General features: G+C 38.8%; 2 protein-coding genes across 10 annotated transcripts in view; both read left to right on the top strand.

Moving 5' to 3' along the window:
- Positions 1 to 721: 721 nt before the first annotated feature.
- On the top strand, positions 722 to 9,375 carry LOC113645156 (transmembrane protein 200C). 2 transcript variants are annotated; one of them, XM_047806135.1, is made up of 3 exons: positions 722 to 987; positions 7,077 to 8,487; positions 9,022 to 9,375. In XM_047806135.1, exons 2-3 carry the CDS (start codon positions 7,110 to 7,112, stop codon positions 9,213 to 9,215), a joined length of 1,572 nt encoding a protein of 523 aa, XP_047662091.1. In that variant the 5' UTR covers positions 722 to 987; positions 7,077 to 7,109; the 3' UTR covers positions 9,216 to 9,375. The 2 variants fall into 2 exon arrangements, with proteins under 2 accessions (XP_047662091.1, XP_027006306.1); XM_027150505.2 differs by having other exon boundaries at positions 7,077 to 9,163.
- Positions 9,376 to 10,058: 683 nt separating this feature from the next.
- Positions 10,059 to 15,894, top strand: part of LOC113645174 (band 4.1-like protein 3) — a 31,345-nt gene continuing 25,509 nt past the window's right edge. For 2 of the 8 annotated variants that reach the window (XM_047806275.1, XM_047806267.1), the window contains exon 1: positions 10,059 to 10,188. The gene's annotated coding sequence lies outside the window, so the exon portion shown is untranslated. Of the gene's footprint in view, positions 10,280 to 10,534; positions 10,673 to 15,894 lie in introns of those variants that run through there. The other 6 variants (XM_047806276.1, XM_047806274.1, XM_047806269.1 and 3 more) reach the window with 5 other exon arrangements.

Here is a 15,894-nt window from a genome sequence, read left to right as displayed (position 1 = left end):
ACTGCAAAGCTGCCACTGTTTGGCCCTTGAGCAAGGCCATTTACCATCTCTGCTCCAGGTTGCTGTATCATGGCTGACCCTGCGCACTGACCAAGACCTCCAAAGTTAGTATAAGCAAAGACAGAATTTCATTGTGCTATAATGTATATGTGACCAAATAAAGTTGTCTATACTCAAATAATCACTCTTTAACCATTGTGAGCAGACAAGTATCTCAGAATGTACAACATGGTAACTCGTTTGACTCCTAACCCTAAGGTTGTGGGTTCGAGTCTCAGGCCAGCAATACCACGACTGAGGTGCCCTTGAGCAAGGCACCAAACCTCCCCCAACTGCTCTCCAGGCGCTGCAGCATAAATAGCTGCCCACTGCTCCGGGTGTGTGTTCATGATGTGTGTGTGTGTTCACTACTGTGTGTGTGCACTTTGGATGGGTTAAATGCAGAGAACGAATTCTGAGTATGGGTCACCGTACTTAGCTGTATTTCATGCCACTCACTCTTTGGCCACAAATCACTGCATTTGAACAGGGATTTGAGACTACAGTAGACACAGACTCAATCAAACCAGACAATTCAAGATGTGACCAATGCCTTGTTTGTAAATATTCAGATTTGGTCAGTGAGATAATGGTACACTGCTACCACATGACTGAGTGTTCCTAATAAAGTGAGTGTGTGTGATGAGGACATCAGTGGCATTCAAGCATGATATGGGATGTGCTCTACCACTCCAGCCCCTTAACTTATGATCCTACAGTTAGGGTGTAGGGTGTTTACAACTGCATGATCTGGCAACATATCTATTTATTAGCGGGATGCGCGTGGGTTCAGCCCGCCCCTTTAGGCGACTGGATCTTGACTGTGGGTTTATTTCCGAAGCCGGTGAGGCGCACGAGCGCGAGCGATCCTCCAGCGCCATGGCTCGTTACTACTGAAGTGGAGGCGCGAGAGCTCAGAGGCGCGAGCGATGGAGAGGCGTCATTTCGGTAAGGCGCACGCGGACAAGGGCTTGCTTTGTCTTCGAAAGGAAACTATATCAGATTAAAATCGCCGTGCAATAATTGTGAACATGTTGTGCAATTAAGATGGCGGAACTTTTATAGCATAATTGTGTTAAATAATGTGCACTCATCCTTCAAAATCGACCGTCAGTGTTGTCTTATGATACACCGAGCGCGATAACCGCGATAATACCGCGCAAAAACACAACATAATCTCTTCATTTAATGGTATCGCATCCTTCATATTGATCAGTTTTTGGGGTTTCTATGTATCTATGAATCTATGAAAAGCTTCTTATGCAAATCACTCAGTGATTATGTGCGTTTGGTTGTCTCGCGCTCCTCCATTCTCTCCATCCAAAGTCGGAGTAACTGGTCAGACAGAAGTATCCAACTGGTTGTAAGCAGACATTTGAACATACATGAATAATCATTCTTTCAGTCGTGCAAATGGTCAGTCAGTTGTACAAGGTTATTTTACTCCGTTGAGTCTGGCTCAGCTCTAAAACAATATACTAAAGCTTGGGGTATAATTAAACTATAATTTATTCGCATAATGCATGGTCTAATACTCATTATACAGTACACTGATTTGTTATTGTAAGGTACATTTTATCAGGTTCTTCTCTGTAGGTATGGTTACTGGCTGTAGCCCATCTGTTGCTAGGCACAATTTGTCATCGTCCTTTTACCCCATGCATACCAGAGACTCAGGTGGTGGTCCATTCTTAAATTGTACCTTCCTTAACATTGGGAATGTATATGAGATGCGCCTTGATCGTTAAACAGTCCTTCGAGTCTAATTATATACTTTAAATTATTATTAAAGTGCACAGTTTCAGGTGAAAGGTACTTTTCATGGCACCAAATGAACAACAACAAGGACAAACATAATTTGGATTCCATTAACTATAAAATTATTTCGTTTATTATATATCACATGCATTTACTGGACACTCCTAGTATGTTGGTGTTGCTTCTTTCTTCTTCATTTAGAGTACATTTCTGTTCACAGCAGGTATATCAATTCCTAATAATACTGATGCACCTGATGCACTATCACCCCAATACTCACAATGCACACCACTATCATGTCAGGGTCACTGCTGTGCTGAGAATGGGACATAATAAGGTCTGGTCAGTGGTGGTTCTGTGTGTGTTCCATTAATACTCAGGGTAAATGGAACTGGCACATGGAGGATGCTGATAAATAAATCAAAGCTTTAAATGAAAGCACACACAGCTGTTTCATCATTCCAAAATGTCACATATGGAGGTATTAACATAAAAATGGAGCTCAGAAAAGATTTCAAGAACCGTTTTCCCAGTAGGCCTGTGTTTTTATAGTATAAAGCCGAATATGTGTAACGAGGCAGCGTTAAGGGTATGTGTGTGTCTGAGTTGGGGGTGTTATAATGTGTTTATAAAATTGCACAAACCAGAGATTTTCAGTCCATTCCTCAAGGACTACAAGCACAGACTCCACACTGTTCCATTTTCTAACACACCTGAGTCACAACATCCTTCCAGCATTTAATTAGCCCTCCAGCTTCAGGTGTCAGAACAGAAGATATAAACCTCAAGGCTATGTGTGTTCGAGAGTGCGTTTGTGTTTTCTATTGTCATGAACATGGTCCATTACTGGTTTAACTGTTTCTAACGATAAAATTAAAACATTCATTATAAATAAAGATTGAATATCCAATCGTTACAGAATGACAACATTCATTATTTTAGCCTGTAATGTTAACGTTTAAAGCCGGGTTAATGTGTATGTTTCAGTCATATGGAGCCCATTAATCTTTCTGTGATTATCACATCAGCACCATGGACAGAGCAAATGTGTTGTTGTTGTTGTTGTTGTTGTTGTTGTTTTTCATTTACGACGAGTTAAATTTTGGCAAGTGCTAGAATACTAAGATGTTTTCCCTGAAATGAACCTACATTTTCTGCATTTTTTGTCAGCAAGAAAAGACTAACATTGTCTTTGATCAGAGAATGTTAAACATAATATCAAAACACCTCATTCAGGAGAATTACTCATCTACAACCAGATTTTGCACATAGCTGAAATTAATATCAATATTTATTTTTAATTGTTTGACTACAAAATTGTATGCAAGATTCTCAAATAAGCAACAGTATGATGCTAGGGCCAGATTTTTCAAACAAGAACTGATTTTGTATAATAAATAATAAACAATATACTGTTGAATTCTCAAATCTGATCTGCCCTTTTTCAAACAGGTTATCGTTTCTATAGTAACGATTCATTCACAGGGACTTGTCTGATGGATGATCTATACTGTACAATCTAATAATCTTATAATTATTTATTATAGAGACATTTTAACTGTTTAGAAGGTGTTTATTAAATATTTATGGAATGAATTACTTGCGTTTTGTAACCGTAAGTAAGTTTTCTGCATTTATGCCTTCTTATGTCTTTAGAATAAAGAGTTTTGAACTTTTTGATACGCAAAATATGCAACTCTTTAGAGCATGGTACTTTGTGCAAATAGCCTTAGTAATACATCAGTGTGGTGCATGGGATTGTGTGTGTGTGTGTGTGTGTGTGTGTGTGTGTGTGTGTGTGTGTGTGTGTGTGTGTGTGTGTGTGTGTGTGTGTTCACTGACCTTTGTGCTTTCACATGCATTAAGCCTAAGGAGAGGCTTGTGCTTTTCAGGCAGGCTGCTCCTCTGCTCTTCACACAAGGAGGTGATATTGTATTATGACGAAACATCATGCTTCAATGCAGCCAACCTATAAATGGCCAAAAGATGAGCACTGGATCTTTACTGACCCTATGAGGAAGGCATATGGAGTTTTCAGGGTGTGAGTGTGGGAGTATGTATGTGAGTACAGTTTGCATTGTTCTTTCAGCTCTGCTTAGATAAAAAAGAGGAATAGAGAGAGATTTATGTTATATCACCAGTATTATATGAACATGTGCTTATGCGTTCGATTTACCTGCATGTTTGAATGTGCATGACCATTGATTGATGCCAACCTACACAGCCCATATTAATCCATGGGATGTGGTAGCCTAGTGTTGGGCTACCAATCGGAAGGTTGTGAGTTCAATTCCTACATTCACCAAGCTGCCACTGCTGGGCCCCTGAGCAAGGCCCTTAACCTTCAATTCTCAGTTGTATAAAAAATGAGATTAAAAATGTAAGTCGCTCTGAATAAGGGTGTCTGTTAAAATCCATAAACTCTATCGTCCAGCCGAAAAAAGTGCAGATCAATCAAGTCCTGTGTCAGTAATAATCTTGTAAATGGACTTGTTCAGAACAAGCAAGTTAAAATTGGCATTCCTGTATTAGTTTGATCTGAAACACACGATAAATACTACACGGATTCGTATATTAAGCTGAAGTTTAAATCGGGAAGAAGGCATGTGTGTGAATTCGCAGCCATAATTGGTTTCAACTGCATGTTTTGGGGAGTGTTTTCTTTTCAGATCTCACACACACAATTATTTTTCTTGTTTGAACTTGCCTGCAGTATTTTCCATCAAATTTAGTTGATTCCATTTCCCCAAAAGTATAAACAATCTAGTATCCTAATTTAAACCACAGCGACTCTGGTCAATCCGCAAATAAGGTTAAAGGAATAAATGCGGTAAAATGCATCATGCGAGACTTCAACAGTTTCATATCTGATTGCTTATTATTATAATGTACCTTGTGAAGCTTTCAATATGAATCGTGCACCTCCTGTTTGTATCTGTATGTGTATGTGTATGTGTATGTGTAGATTAGCAGTTTATAATGTACTGTGTTTCATCACGGTGTCTTTAAGACCTTTATAAATTTGGAACAACAAAAATGATGCTTATGCAAAGGCACCATTGAGGAGGAAGATCTGCAGATAGCTACTGGGAAATTACAAACGTTGAACTTAAAATGCTGCCATACTGTCTGGATGTACACTACAATACAGATGGCTGTTATAAATACTGATTAAGCTGTTGTGTCTTTCTGCATTGAGATGCATTAAAAGGACTCTCATTGAAGGTCCCTGACCCTTGGGTTTGTTATGGAGCTCCAGCAGGGGTCTCAGCCAGCACATTCAAGCTCACATTCCCAACAGCCTGCCATTCTAAAACCCTGGCATTTCCAAAAAACTGTGTGCCAGGGCAGACATTTATGAGATGAATTATTCATAAATTCACCCTAAGCCACACATAATTATGAATGATTAAGCAAATGGATCACCTACCGGCAAAGTCGGGGGTGAATTGTGCATTATTCAATGCAATTAAGCCATGGCATCTTCTCAAAGCAGTTGGTTTAGGAGATGAGGCAGTTTAGGGGTTGTCATATGTGAGGTGGTACTGTACCTGTCAAAAAACACAAAATGCAGATCTTAGAAATGATCTGGAGAGAGTTTGTAGTATTCCATGGGTTCGAGCTAATCCGTATTGCTTACCTGATTTTGATGTAGCATTGCATACCACGTTTTTAAAATGGAAATAAGATCAATAGTTTCTTCAAATCTATACATAAAATATATACAGAACAGACACCCACTGCCCAATTTATTAGGAAAACCTGTACACATGCACATTTATGCAGTTATCTAATCAGCCAATCAAAAAAAAATAATCATGCAAAAACAGATCAAGAGCTTCAGTTCACATCAAACCTCAGAATTAAGAAAAAGTCTGTTCTTTGTGATGTTTTTTGTGATGTTGTGGCATGGATGTTAGTACCAGATGGGCTGAATTGAGTATTTCATAAACTGCTGATCTCCTGGGAATTTCATACAAAACAGTCTCTAGAGTTTACACAGAATGGTACAAATCATTGAGTGAGCATCAGTTGGTGGAAGCGTTTCATTGATAAGAGAGGTCAGGGGAAAATATGTGTATTGCAATAAATGATTGTATAATACATCAAGGTGAATGGGCTAAAACAGCAGAAGACCACATCAGTTTTCATTCCTGTCAGCCAAAAACAAAAATCTAAGGCGACCAACTAGACAGTCAAAGACTGGGTGTGAAAATGGTCTGTTCATTTTTCTCCATTCTCTCACATCAACAAGTTGTGTCAGCCTGCAGACCCTCCACTCACAGGTTGTTGTTTTTCACACCGTTCTGTGTAAACTCTCGAGACTGTACCGTGTGAAAATCCAAGAAAATCAGCAGTCTATGCAATACACAATCCAGCCCATCTGGTATCAACAATCATGTTATGGTAAAAGTCACCGAGATCACACTGTTTGGTGTACATTTGTTAAAGCTCTTGATGTGTAGCTGCCTGTGTTCATGCACTGCCCTGCTGCACATGATTGACTGATTAGATAACTGTAGGAACGTTCAGGTTTACATGTGTTCCTAATAAAGTGGCAAGTGTATATCAATATTTGCACATTTAAAATTCAGCTGTACTAACCAGACATGATGCTGAATCTACAATGTAAAGCATTTTAGTAAGGCATTGAGCAACCATGAACCATCAAAACATTTTCACTTTGCCTCCTATAGAGTCTACAAGTACTTATAATGCACCGTAACAATGCTATGATGTACCATCAAGTATGTTTTAACATAGGATCGAGGCCAGCCAGAGGAATTTTTCAGAGGAATTTCAGCAAAATGTCATATGTCTGTATGAATTGCTATGTTATGTTGTTGATGTTTTGCTAAGAGACATTCCTTTTTTTCCATATGTCTGTGAGAATTTAATTGTAATATTTTATTATCATTTTAATTGAATAAAACTATAGAAGATTCTATCCTCAAATATGGCAGACATTTTATTATATTATATTTCTTTGGTCTTGGATCTGCCAACATATCGTACAAAGAAGCAAAGAATAAATGAGTGCCCATGAAGAAAGGACCATTATAGAGTAGTCTTGAAGAATGAGTAATACAGTAGGTGTGTAGTGCAGGAGCTTATCATTAGCAGGCAGGACTGGACGACTGAGTATTCCTGGGCATCACTGACATGATACTAAACTACTGTATGTTTAGAAAATATGTTTTTTTCTTTAACTTGTCAAAATAGTAGTAGCAAGTAAACTTCTGATGTGGAATATGTCTACTTTTTTGTATCTCCTTCAGGTTGACTGACAGATCCATTGTCTAGCAGTCACAATGATAGCGACAGGCGGGCTCCTGAGGATCTCCCGGCGGCAGGATTCACTGCGCAACAAGAACCGAGCGGAGAACAAGCGAAGAAGGAAAGCAAGGAAGAAGATGAAGAACAATGTGGTGGTGGTGAAGGGCAAGCTGAAGCTGGTCTCTGCATCTGGCCTGGTTGCAGCAGTCGGATTGATCGTCTTAATAGTGGGAATAACGATGGCTGTCCTTGGATACTGGCCCAAACAAACCTCTGCTTACCCAAAAGTCTTTCCAAGAGAGAAGCAGCCAATCAGACAGGCAACTGATTTAAAAAAAAACCTTCGGCCAGGATTGAACTTAACGAACAATACCAAGCTGTGGATAAAGCTGCACTGGAATAGCAGCGATGGTGTGATTAATGCTACCAAGCCTAATTTCCGGCCTGTTGGATATATTGAAGGCGTGTTCACCACTTATCTGTACTCCGATAACCTCAAAGTGTTTGGACCACTGGTCATGGGTATTGGTATCTTCCTTTTTATTTGCGCCAATGCCGTGCTCCACGAGAACCGTGACAAGAAGACCAAAATCATTGACCTGAGGGACATTTACTCTACGGTTATAGACATCCATAGCTTGCGCTCAAAAGGCCATGCCCCTCTTAACGGGCTGTTAGGACGCACGCAGTCCAAGGAAGGAGATCTTACATCAGCCACATATAAGACTGCCATGCCTTCAAGAGGATCATGGCCTTCTACTGTGTCGTGTAAAGAAAAGGATTACAGCAGATCATCGTTTGCCAGAAAGTTTAGCTGGTGTAGAGAAAGGCAGTCACTTACTGAGGCGATCTACACCATTTACAGAGATCAGAACAGGTTGGAGTCAAAGAGTCAAAGGAAAGAACCAGCACCTGCTCCCAAGGAGTGGGAGACACGCTCTATAGTCTCTTCATCAGTTAATGCTTTCACATTACCTGTGATTAAACTCAACAACCATGAAATGGAAGCGAGGGAAGTTCACAAAGCAGAGCATGCCACTCCATGCAGTCTGGCAGACAAACTGCACCCAGACTGCCAAGGCTCCGGGTGTTCAGAAGAACTTCTCAGCACTGCCATACAAACCAAAGCTGAGGTATTGAGGGCAGGTTTGTCTGTATCTCGGGATTCCAAACTCTCAAGTGATGTGTCCAGTATATGCCAGCAACAGCTGCAGCTGCCAGATTCGGGGTTCAGGATTTTGGGCTCCCACTTGTCCCTGAATGCCCTTTCTGACCTGGGAACTGCACGACACGAAGAAAGGTCACGAAGATTCAGCTGCCCGAGGCTGGACCGTTTGGGTAGTAAGGGCTATATAAAACTGGCAGCACTAGGAGGGGACTCATTTGAAGCTCCAGATGGGGCACCAGAAACAGGTGTGGAGGGACCAGAACAGGCAGGAACACAGAGTTGTATTATGAATACACATATATCCCCCAATAACTCAATCACACAGCTGCACATAGAACCTACCATATCAAACTCTCAAACAGCCGATACAAACATGGACCCAAAGACAAATCTCCAACAGGGGGAGATGGTCTGAGCAGGTCTGAACTAGTCTATATGTTCAGGCATTTAAGTAATTTGTAGTCTTAGTAGGTTTCTTCTGTGGGCAGTTTACTTAGTTTGTAGCTTAAATAAGACTTTGTGCTGAACACAACACTCATAAAAATTAGATATAAGTATTTTAAAAAGACTGGAGGTACAATCCAACTTTTGTGGAGACCATCACTCACTTTTGTGCCGTATTTAGATGACCAAGTCCAAAAGTAGAAACGAGTTGTTCTTGTGCCTTCCACTGATTTGTTAGGCTTATATGCTGTTCTTGTCCTGCATTGTGTCACTTGTTAAGTAACTATCCTTGTAATAATTATTAAACGGTTGTGTTTTTGATGTGTTTTCTCCAGATTCACCAACTTTTACCACACAAATGACTTTTTCAGTTAAAATCAAAGACCTCGTTTCAGTTGTTAGTCAAAGCATCTGTATTTGTAAAAGAAAAACCATCTTGCTTTGCATACATCAACAAAATATTATTATGCAACCTCATGAACCATGTTTCATTGTACCTGGATATTGTTGTGCAATCAAACAGCAATAACTGCTAGAGATGAATTCTCAGGTTTCAACCCTGGCTGGAAAATGATGAAGGCCATAAATGAAGTGTTGTTTTTTTCCTATAGAATATTTTGTGGTTGAATGTATGTCAAATTCATGCACAATTGTTACTGGTCAAGAGTCAATAAATTACATAAACCATACAAATGACAGAATTAATTTTTATTGCTGATTTTTGTCTTTAATTAAAAAAATAAAGTGTTCTTGTAAAGTGTGTATGTTTTGGTTTGTACTGACCTCTGTTGGTGATGAATGGTAGTGAACTTTCTTTGGACAAGATTTCTGGATTCATTATGGTAGATTTATGTTTTACCCCCTTAATTAGTTCTGTTATGATTATTGTCTTTGGAAATTGCCTCATAGTATTTTTTTTCTATTGTATTAATCATGTCATTACTTCTATCTGTAATTCTAGACCATATCATTCAAATTATATTCAAAGCAAACATACTGTACATTAAAAATTAATAATCGACTTATAGGTAATTTTTGAAATAATATTTTAGTTTTAGGTACTTTTAGGTAGTTTTATTTTTTATTATTTTACTCCACCATTCATTTCCACTTAGGCCATTTACTACAATGGTATTCTAGAGAGAATACTGAAACCATGGCAAATTTTTGGTACTTTTTCTGGCTGATGTGATGTTTACAACTGTTTGAATTGTTATTTATAATGTTACATATACTGCCTGTGTCTGGAAAGGTTTGAAATGTCCACCTTTGTCCACTTTGACTGTTGGGACTTGGTTAAAAAAAAAAAAATTATATTCATTTCAGAAACATTAACATGAACTCTTTAGTATCAGGCGTACAGTAGGTGGAAGTGGGCGGGGTTTATTCCTTATATGCTGACATACAGAAAATCCAGCCAATAGCGTGGATGGGGCGTGGTTTCCTGATCTCAGGAAGACTCCTTCGGCACGTCCGAGTGGATCAAAGCAGATTCTCTTCAGGTGAGCGCTTTTTTTTTCTCAATTTCTTCTCGAAAGTGCGTTCTGTCGGAAGTCCCAGAAGCTTTAACTTCTGTTCATCGTCGCTTATAACGTGAGTGAAGTCTCTAACTGCTTTAAACAGCTGTGTTCAGGCAGGATAATGTTTTGTTTTTGTTTTTAAGTTGTTCACGCGCACTTTTTAATTGATGGGTGTGAATGCGCGTGCTCGCTGAAAAGTTTATTATGGGCGTTTATTATAATACTATATATATATATATATATATATATATATATATCTGGGATAACATTGCGATTAGGTTAGTTAGCTTTTATCTTGAATCTAGTAAGGATAAAAGGAAATTGCATTGAATGTAGTGTGCTGAGCTCGTGCACAGTAAATTCTGGGATGATTTGGGATTAGGATTTTAATCTCTTTCTGTTTCTCTTTGTATGTACTGAATATGTTGTAATCTGTGGTGTGGACCTTCTCATCACCTCTGTTCTGGTAAGTTCGCTTTTTGTAAGAAACATCAAACATGCTTTCATGGGGTTTGTGTGTAGATCTTTTGTTTTGTGGAAACAGACTTACTTTGAATGCTTAATATGGAACAGGAAACATCTCAGCACGCGCACAGTTCCACTTTTTGCCCATTTCTCTCTATATTTAAACATGAAATCATTTGATCATGTTTACTGTTAAAACATTTCACGCTGTCTGGGAGTGATTTTATAGTTAGTTTAGTTTTTGAAGTCAGGTGATCACAGCTGAGGTGTCAGAAGTGGTGGTTGTGGGCTAGAAAGAGGAAATGATTCCTCTTTGTTTCTGGCTTTCACTTCCTGTCTGTCTTTGCTGTATTAATATCTTTTATTAATAGGTTATACTTTTTTTTTCTTTAGTGGAAATGTCTCATTGCAGGATAATGTAGGAGTGCTTAGAAAAGTACTCCAACTGAAAAGCAGAAGACCTGCAAAGCGAATGTGCTCTTGTTTAAGGAGGCGTTTATTTATTTTTTTCTTACTGACTACGAATTTGCCAATAATCTGTTACACAATTTAACAATTTGTATAAAAGTTTTGCCTAAATGATTTATTTTGTATATATCTTCATTTACATATCGAATTAAATGGGGCAAATTTAAGAACATTGAACTGATTGCTTGTACCACACGATTGGCTGATTAGACAGCCGCGGGAATTAGTTGGTTTACATTCCTGTTGTTCCTATTAAAGTGGACAGCAAGTGTATTTGATGATGGTTGGAGCAGGGTAGCCAAAATAGTCTTCAAATTTTACATTTGTCCCTAATTGGACTAGACATAAACACCATAGCATAAGAAATTAAATACATTTCTAGTCCCATCAAGCCTCCTTTAAATTCTTGTGTGTAATTGCGATGTACACTTCTTAAGATCTTTATGTTAATTAAAATTCAAATACAATGACTAAGGCTTTGTCCTTACATCACATGGAAGGTGCTAGATAGTAAGTGTGTCTTCTAGACTGTTTTTTTTTCTAAGGATGAAAGGTCACAGGAACAAAGCATCAGTGCATTTCATGCTTTATCAGGTCTGCAAATGATAAGATGTTGCTCAAAGGTTGAAGGTAGTCCACAGTCCATGTTCGTACTTGTTCCGCCATGTTCTCTTGTTCTTAAGATTATTCAGAGGTCACAAGGTGCAGAAAAAGCCTGTTCTGACTGTTCAGTTGCTCAGCTGTGCCTATTTTCATCATCCTCTAGACTTTGGTTTGGGTGCTCAGTCTGCATTTATGACTTCCAGCTCTGATTGATCCAGCTGACGTTCAAGGATGAGCTGTACTCTGATTTTGCCCATAAATAGACGTACCACTCGGGGGGGGGTGGGGGGGGGAGATATCACCCTATCATCAGTGGGTATTAATAGCAGAGAGGTGTCTTAAAGGCTTCAGAGTAGGCGTTTGTGTGATTTTCTCAGAAAGGTGTTAGTCTTGGCAGGAAACTTTTTTTTTTTTTTTTTTTTTTTTTTTTTTTTAAATTAGAATCTGTTTATAACAATCTGCGGTTGCTCCGGGCGTTGATTATTGATCATACACGGATAAGGAACGATAAGAATTTCTGCAACAATTCCCAAGGTCTTTTCCAGTATTTCTTATCTTGTACTTTAGGAAATTATCTCTGACACCTACTAGGCATTGTAAACTTTTTGCATTGGTTCAAGGAAGCAGGAATTTATTGACTTCCCTCACTACCAGCCTTGTCACTCTTACTACCATGCTTTTAATCAATAATAAAATAGCAGTTATCGAAGCCTTTTTATGGAAAATAAAAGCTCATATGTCAGCTATATTTAAGCACACACCATGAGTTAGTTTAATATGGAACCCAAATGCATTTAGTGCTGGCGCTGTGTACTGTACCGATGTCTACTGATGCACTGTTCATCAAATGCAATAGACTTTCGGTATTTTCTTCGTCACCTTGTCAGCATGATATTGCTTTCAGTCTTTGACAACTCATTAACCTTAGTTTAATGATTCTAATGTAAACTGGAGTAGAATTGTTCCAACTTTCTTAACCTTGGGAGTGTATTTGTGTGTTTACAACTTTGTTAGATGGCAGTAACAGACGTTTGTTCCCAGGTGTGTGTGTGTGTGTGTGTATGTGTAGGAATTTGTACCCTAAAGCTACAGTTTTGTACTAGTGTGTGGAGGTATAGAATTTCCCTCACATCTTCTACTTTGCCTGTATGAGATGTTACGTTGATTGATGGCCGTATGTTACCAGTAGTCCGAGTGTAAAATTTTTATAGTTCTGAGTTTGAATGACCCTTTGGTTCTGTCTTGTTTTTGTGTGTGTGTGTGTGTTTTGTTTGTTAGCTTGTTTTTTAATTCTCCAGCACGTTTGGTGGAAACTTGATTTTGTAGCACCATTATGACCTTTTAATTAAATAGAAAGTTGACAGTTTATGTAAATGTATTTGCCGTGTTTTACTGATCTGAATAATGTCACAAGCTAAACTTCTTTCTTTCTCTGCACCCAAAAATAGCTAAAAGAAAAAAAAATTGAAGCAGGCATTAGTGTAAAATAACACCATCACTCAAGAGCCTTGTTCAGACACTTTATTCCCCTATTTTAAATGACAACTGTATATTTCAGAGTTTAGGGATTATAGCATCAGATCAAAGGCTCTCGATTAGATATAAGGCTGAACTTGGATTTGTCCTTAAAGCCAATACAAAGTTACATGTTGTTGTAAATACATAGCTCTTAAGATTTTAGGAGAAACATCGTATAGCATTTTAAATGAATCGGATCATATTAATTTGTTTTATAAGCAAGTTAAAAGTTAATCTCAGAAATGTGATTTTAAACTACGTTTGTTTGATTTTCAGATTAGTCCTTTAAAATGATGATTATGCATACAGCAGATTTTGCCTAACAAGTGTTTTACTGCATTGCGATTGCTCAAACCGCTCGACGTTGTACTGACGTCACTGCTTTGTTTAATTGAATACAGTTTAGTTAACGGAGGACATCGTGTCAAAGCAGCTGCACAGAACATAAGATTTTTATCTAAATGTATTTGTATTTATCTTTTAATGAGAGAGCCTGAGGCAACCGTGGCAAAAAAAAAAATTCACTTAGACGGTATAAGGAAGAATCCTTGAGAGGAACCGGGCACCCATCTTCATTTGGGTGACACCAGAGAGTGTGACTATTTAAATTTCTTTCTACATAGTCCTATACAGTCCATTTAGAGTTGTGTGACCAGGAGCTCCTGAGCAACTCATAAATTAGCTCATTATCTGAGTTTGTTATAGATTCAGCACTTCTCAATGCCGAAGCCTTCAAATGCTTAATGGTGGAAATGTAAAATGTTTTGTGTATCGATGAAGAGGTTTTTCTAATCAAAGTTCACATGTGGTCGGCAGAAACCAACTCATGAAGCAGAACCCAACTGGAGCTGGCAATAATCTCTATATGCTCCGGGATGGACAAGTGTTTAATGTCCTGATGAGACAGTGCCTCTTCACGTTTTCCTTTTAAAAATGAAGAAAGCTTTAGTGTGTCTCATGATCTACAGAAAGTGCTGATGTGCTTCCTGAGACGTGCTGTATGTTTTATGATGTAATGAAAGTGCTGACCCTGTGTTGAGAAACCCTGACTGGCCTCAACAAGCTCTCAGCACACGCTGGCTCAGCATATCTTATTAAGCATATGGTTAACGTCGCTACGAAAGAACGACCTTTAGACCTTTTAATTTGCTTTCACCAGAAGTCTTGGAGCTGTTTCGGAAACATCTGTTCCATGATCCTTAACGTTTTGCTAGGCTTAATCGACCGCATTGAATTCTGTTTAAAAAGGTGTGAATCAGTCCACCTTGAGATCATGTGTACATGCAGACTCTGCTCATATCTGTGACGAGTTTATGACCGCAGATACTTTACACGTGCACATAATCGTGGAGAGGTGAAAGTCTGATCAGGATGACGTGTTCCTGCGATGCCCCCTACAGGCTTGTATAGAATAAAGCAAGCCAGTTCCAAAATAGAGTGGAGAACAGAGATTAGCTGATGTCTGCTCTTATTCATAATGCTGATGAACAAGTTTTTTTGGGTTTTTTTTTTTCCTCTTTTCTTTGCATTCTGAGATGATGATGATGATGATGATGATGATTCTTCAGTGGCTTAAAGTGCATTGAATGAGGCTGTTGCTGAGTTCCAACTTCCCAGTGACTGATCCAAAGCATGAGTTCAACACCGCAGAAGTGGAATATGAGCTGAAGAGCATTATATTATGAATTCAAGACAAGTTCTATGACCAGATACAGATGATAAACTGCAGTATTTATTTTTTACAAGCTGTTTATCTTTTTTTCTCGTGCTCTTTTTCTCTGTTATTGAAATGGGAATCACTGCAGTAATGAGGTATGAAAAAAGCTAATTATTGAGAGAGATTTAGTACAAAAAAAGCCATATGCATGTAAAAGACTTGTGGTCCTTCTTTCCATCCCTGATCATAGCAGCAGTGTAGGAAGGAGGGTAGGCATCATGCTGTTTGTCACTCGCACAGTATACTGTTATTACTGTACACATGGATTGTCAAGACATGTCTTCCAAATCTGTTTTGACAAGGCACGGTAGAACGAAAACAGATCCTACAACCTTGCCTAATGACCACTTTGTCCAAATGTCTAATTGTTGTCTGTTACAACTTTAACCTGTTTTAAAAATAGCTAAGCTTTGTGTTCAGAAACTGCTGCATTAACACTTGAGGGTGAGTAAAGTCGGTTTCACTTCCTGAAAGAAATTCTCTCTGTGTGAGTATGTCTGTCTCTGTCTGTGTGTCTGTGTGTGTGTCTGGGGATTTTTTTTTTTTTTTTGGAGTGGGACGGGAGAGGTTTGAAAATCCACTACCGTCTCACCCTCTAACACACACACACACACACACACAGAGAGAGAGACACAGACACAGAGTGGTGTGTGTGTGTGTCTGTCTGTCTGTGTCTCTGTGTGTGTTAGAGGGTGAGACGGAAGTGGATTTTCAAACCTCTCCCTTCCTACTCCAAAAAAAAATTCCCATCCCAATCCCACAAAAAAAAAAAAAAAAAAAACTGGGGGAAAATCCCATCCCGTCCCAATACCAGAAGAATGACTCCCATTCCCTCCCACTCCCGTGTTTTTCCCGTGACCCGCGGGAATCCCGAAAAAAAGGTCAGCCTCTAGTTGGCATACCAACTTGGTGCATTA

This window comes from Tachysurus fulvidraco, chromosome 22 (assembly GCF_022655615.1).
Source record: "Tachysurus fulvidraco isolate hzauxx_2018 chromosome 22, HZAU_PFXX_2.0, whole genome shotgun sequence".
NCBI lineage: Eukaryota > Metazoa > Chordata > Actinopteri > Siluriformes > Bagridae > Tachysurus > Tachysurus fulvidraco.
Note: the sequence above shows the minus strand (reverse complement) of the source record. Positions and strands in the feature narration are given on the sequence as shown.

Coding starts and splice junctions, on each gene's coding strand:
- LOC113645156 (XM_047806135.1), top strand. CDS start 7,110: ATGATAGCGACAGGCGGGCTCCTGAGGATCTCCCGGCGGCAGGATTCA. Junction 8,488..9,021: donor AGATGGGGCACCAGAAACAG/GTGTGGAGGGAC, acceptor TGTTTTCTCCAG/ATTCACCAACTTTTACCACA.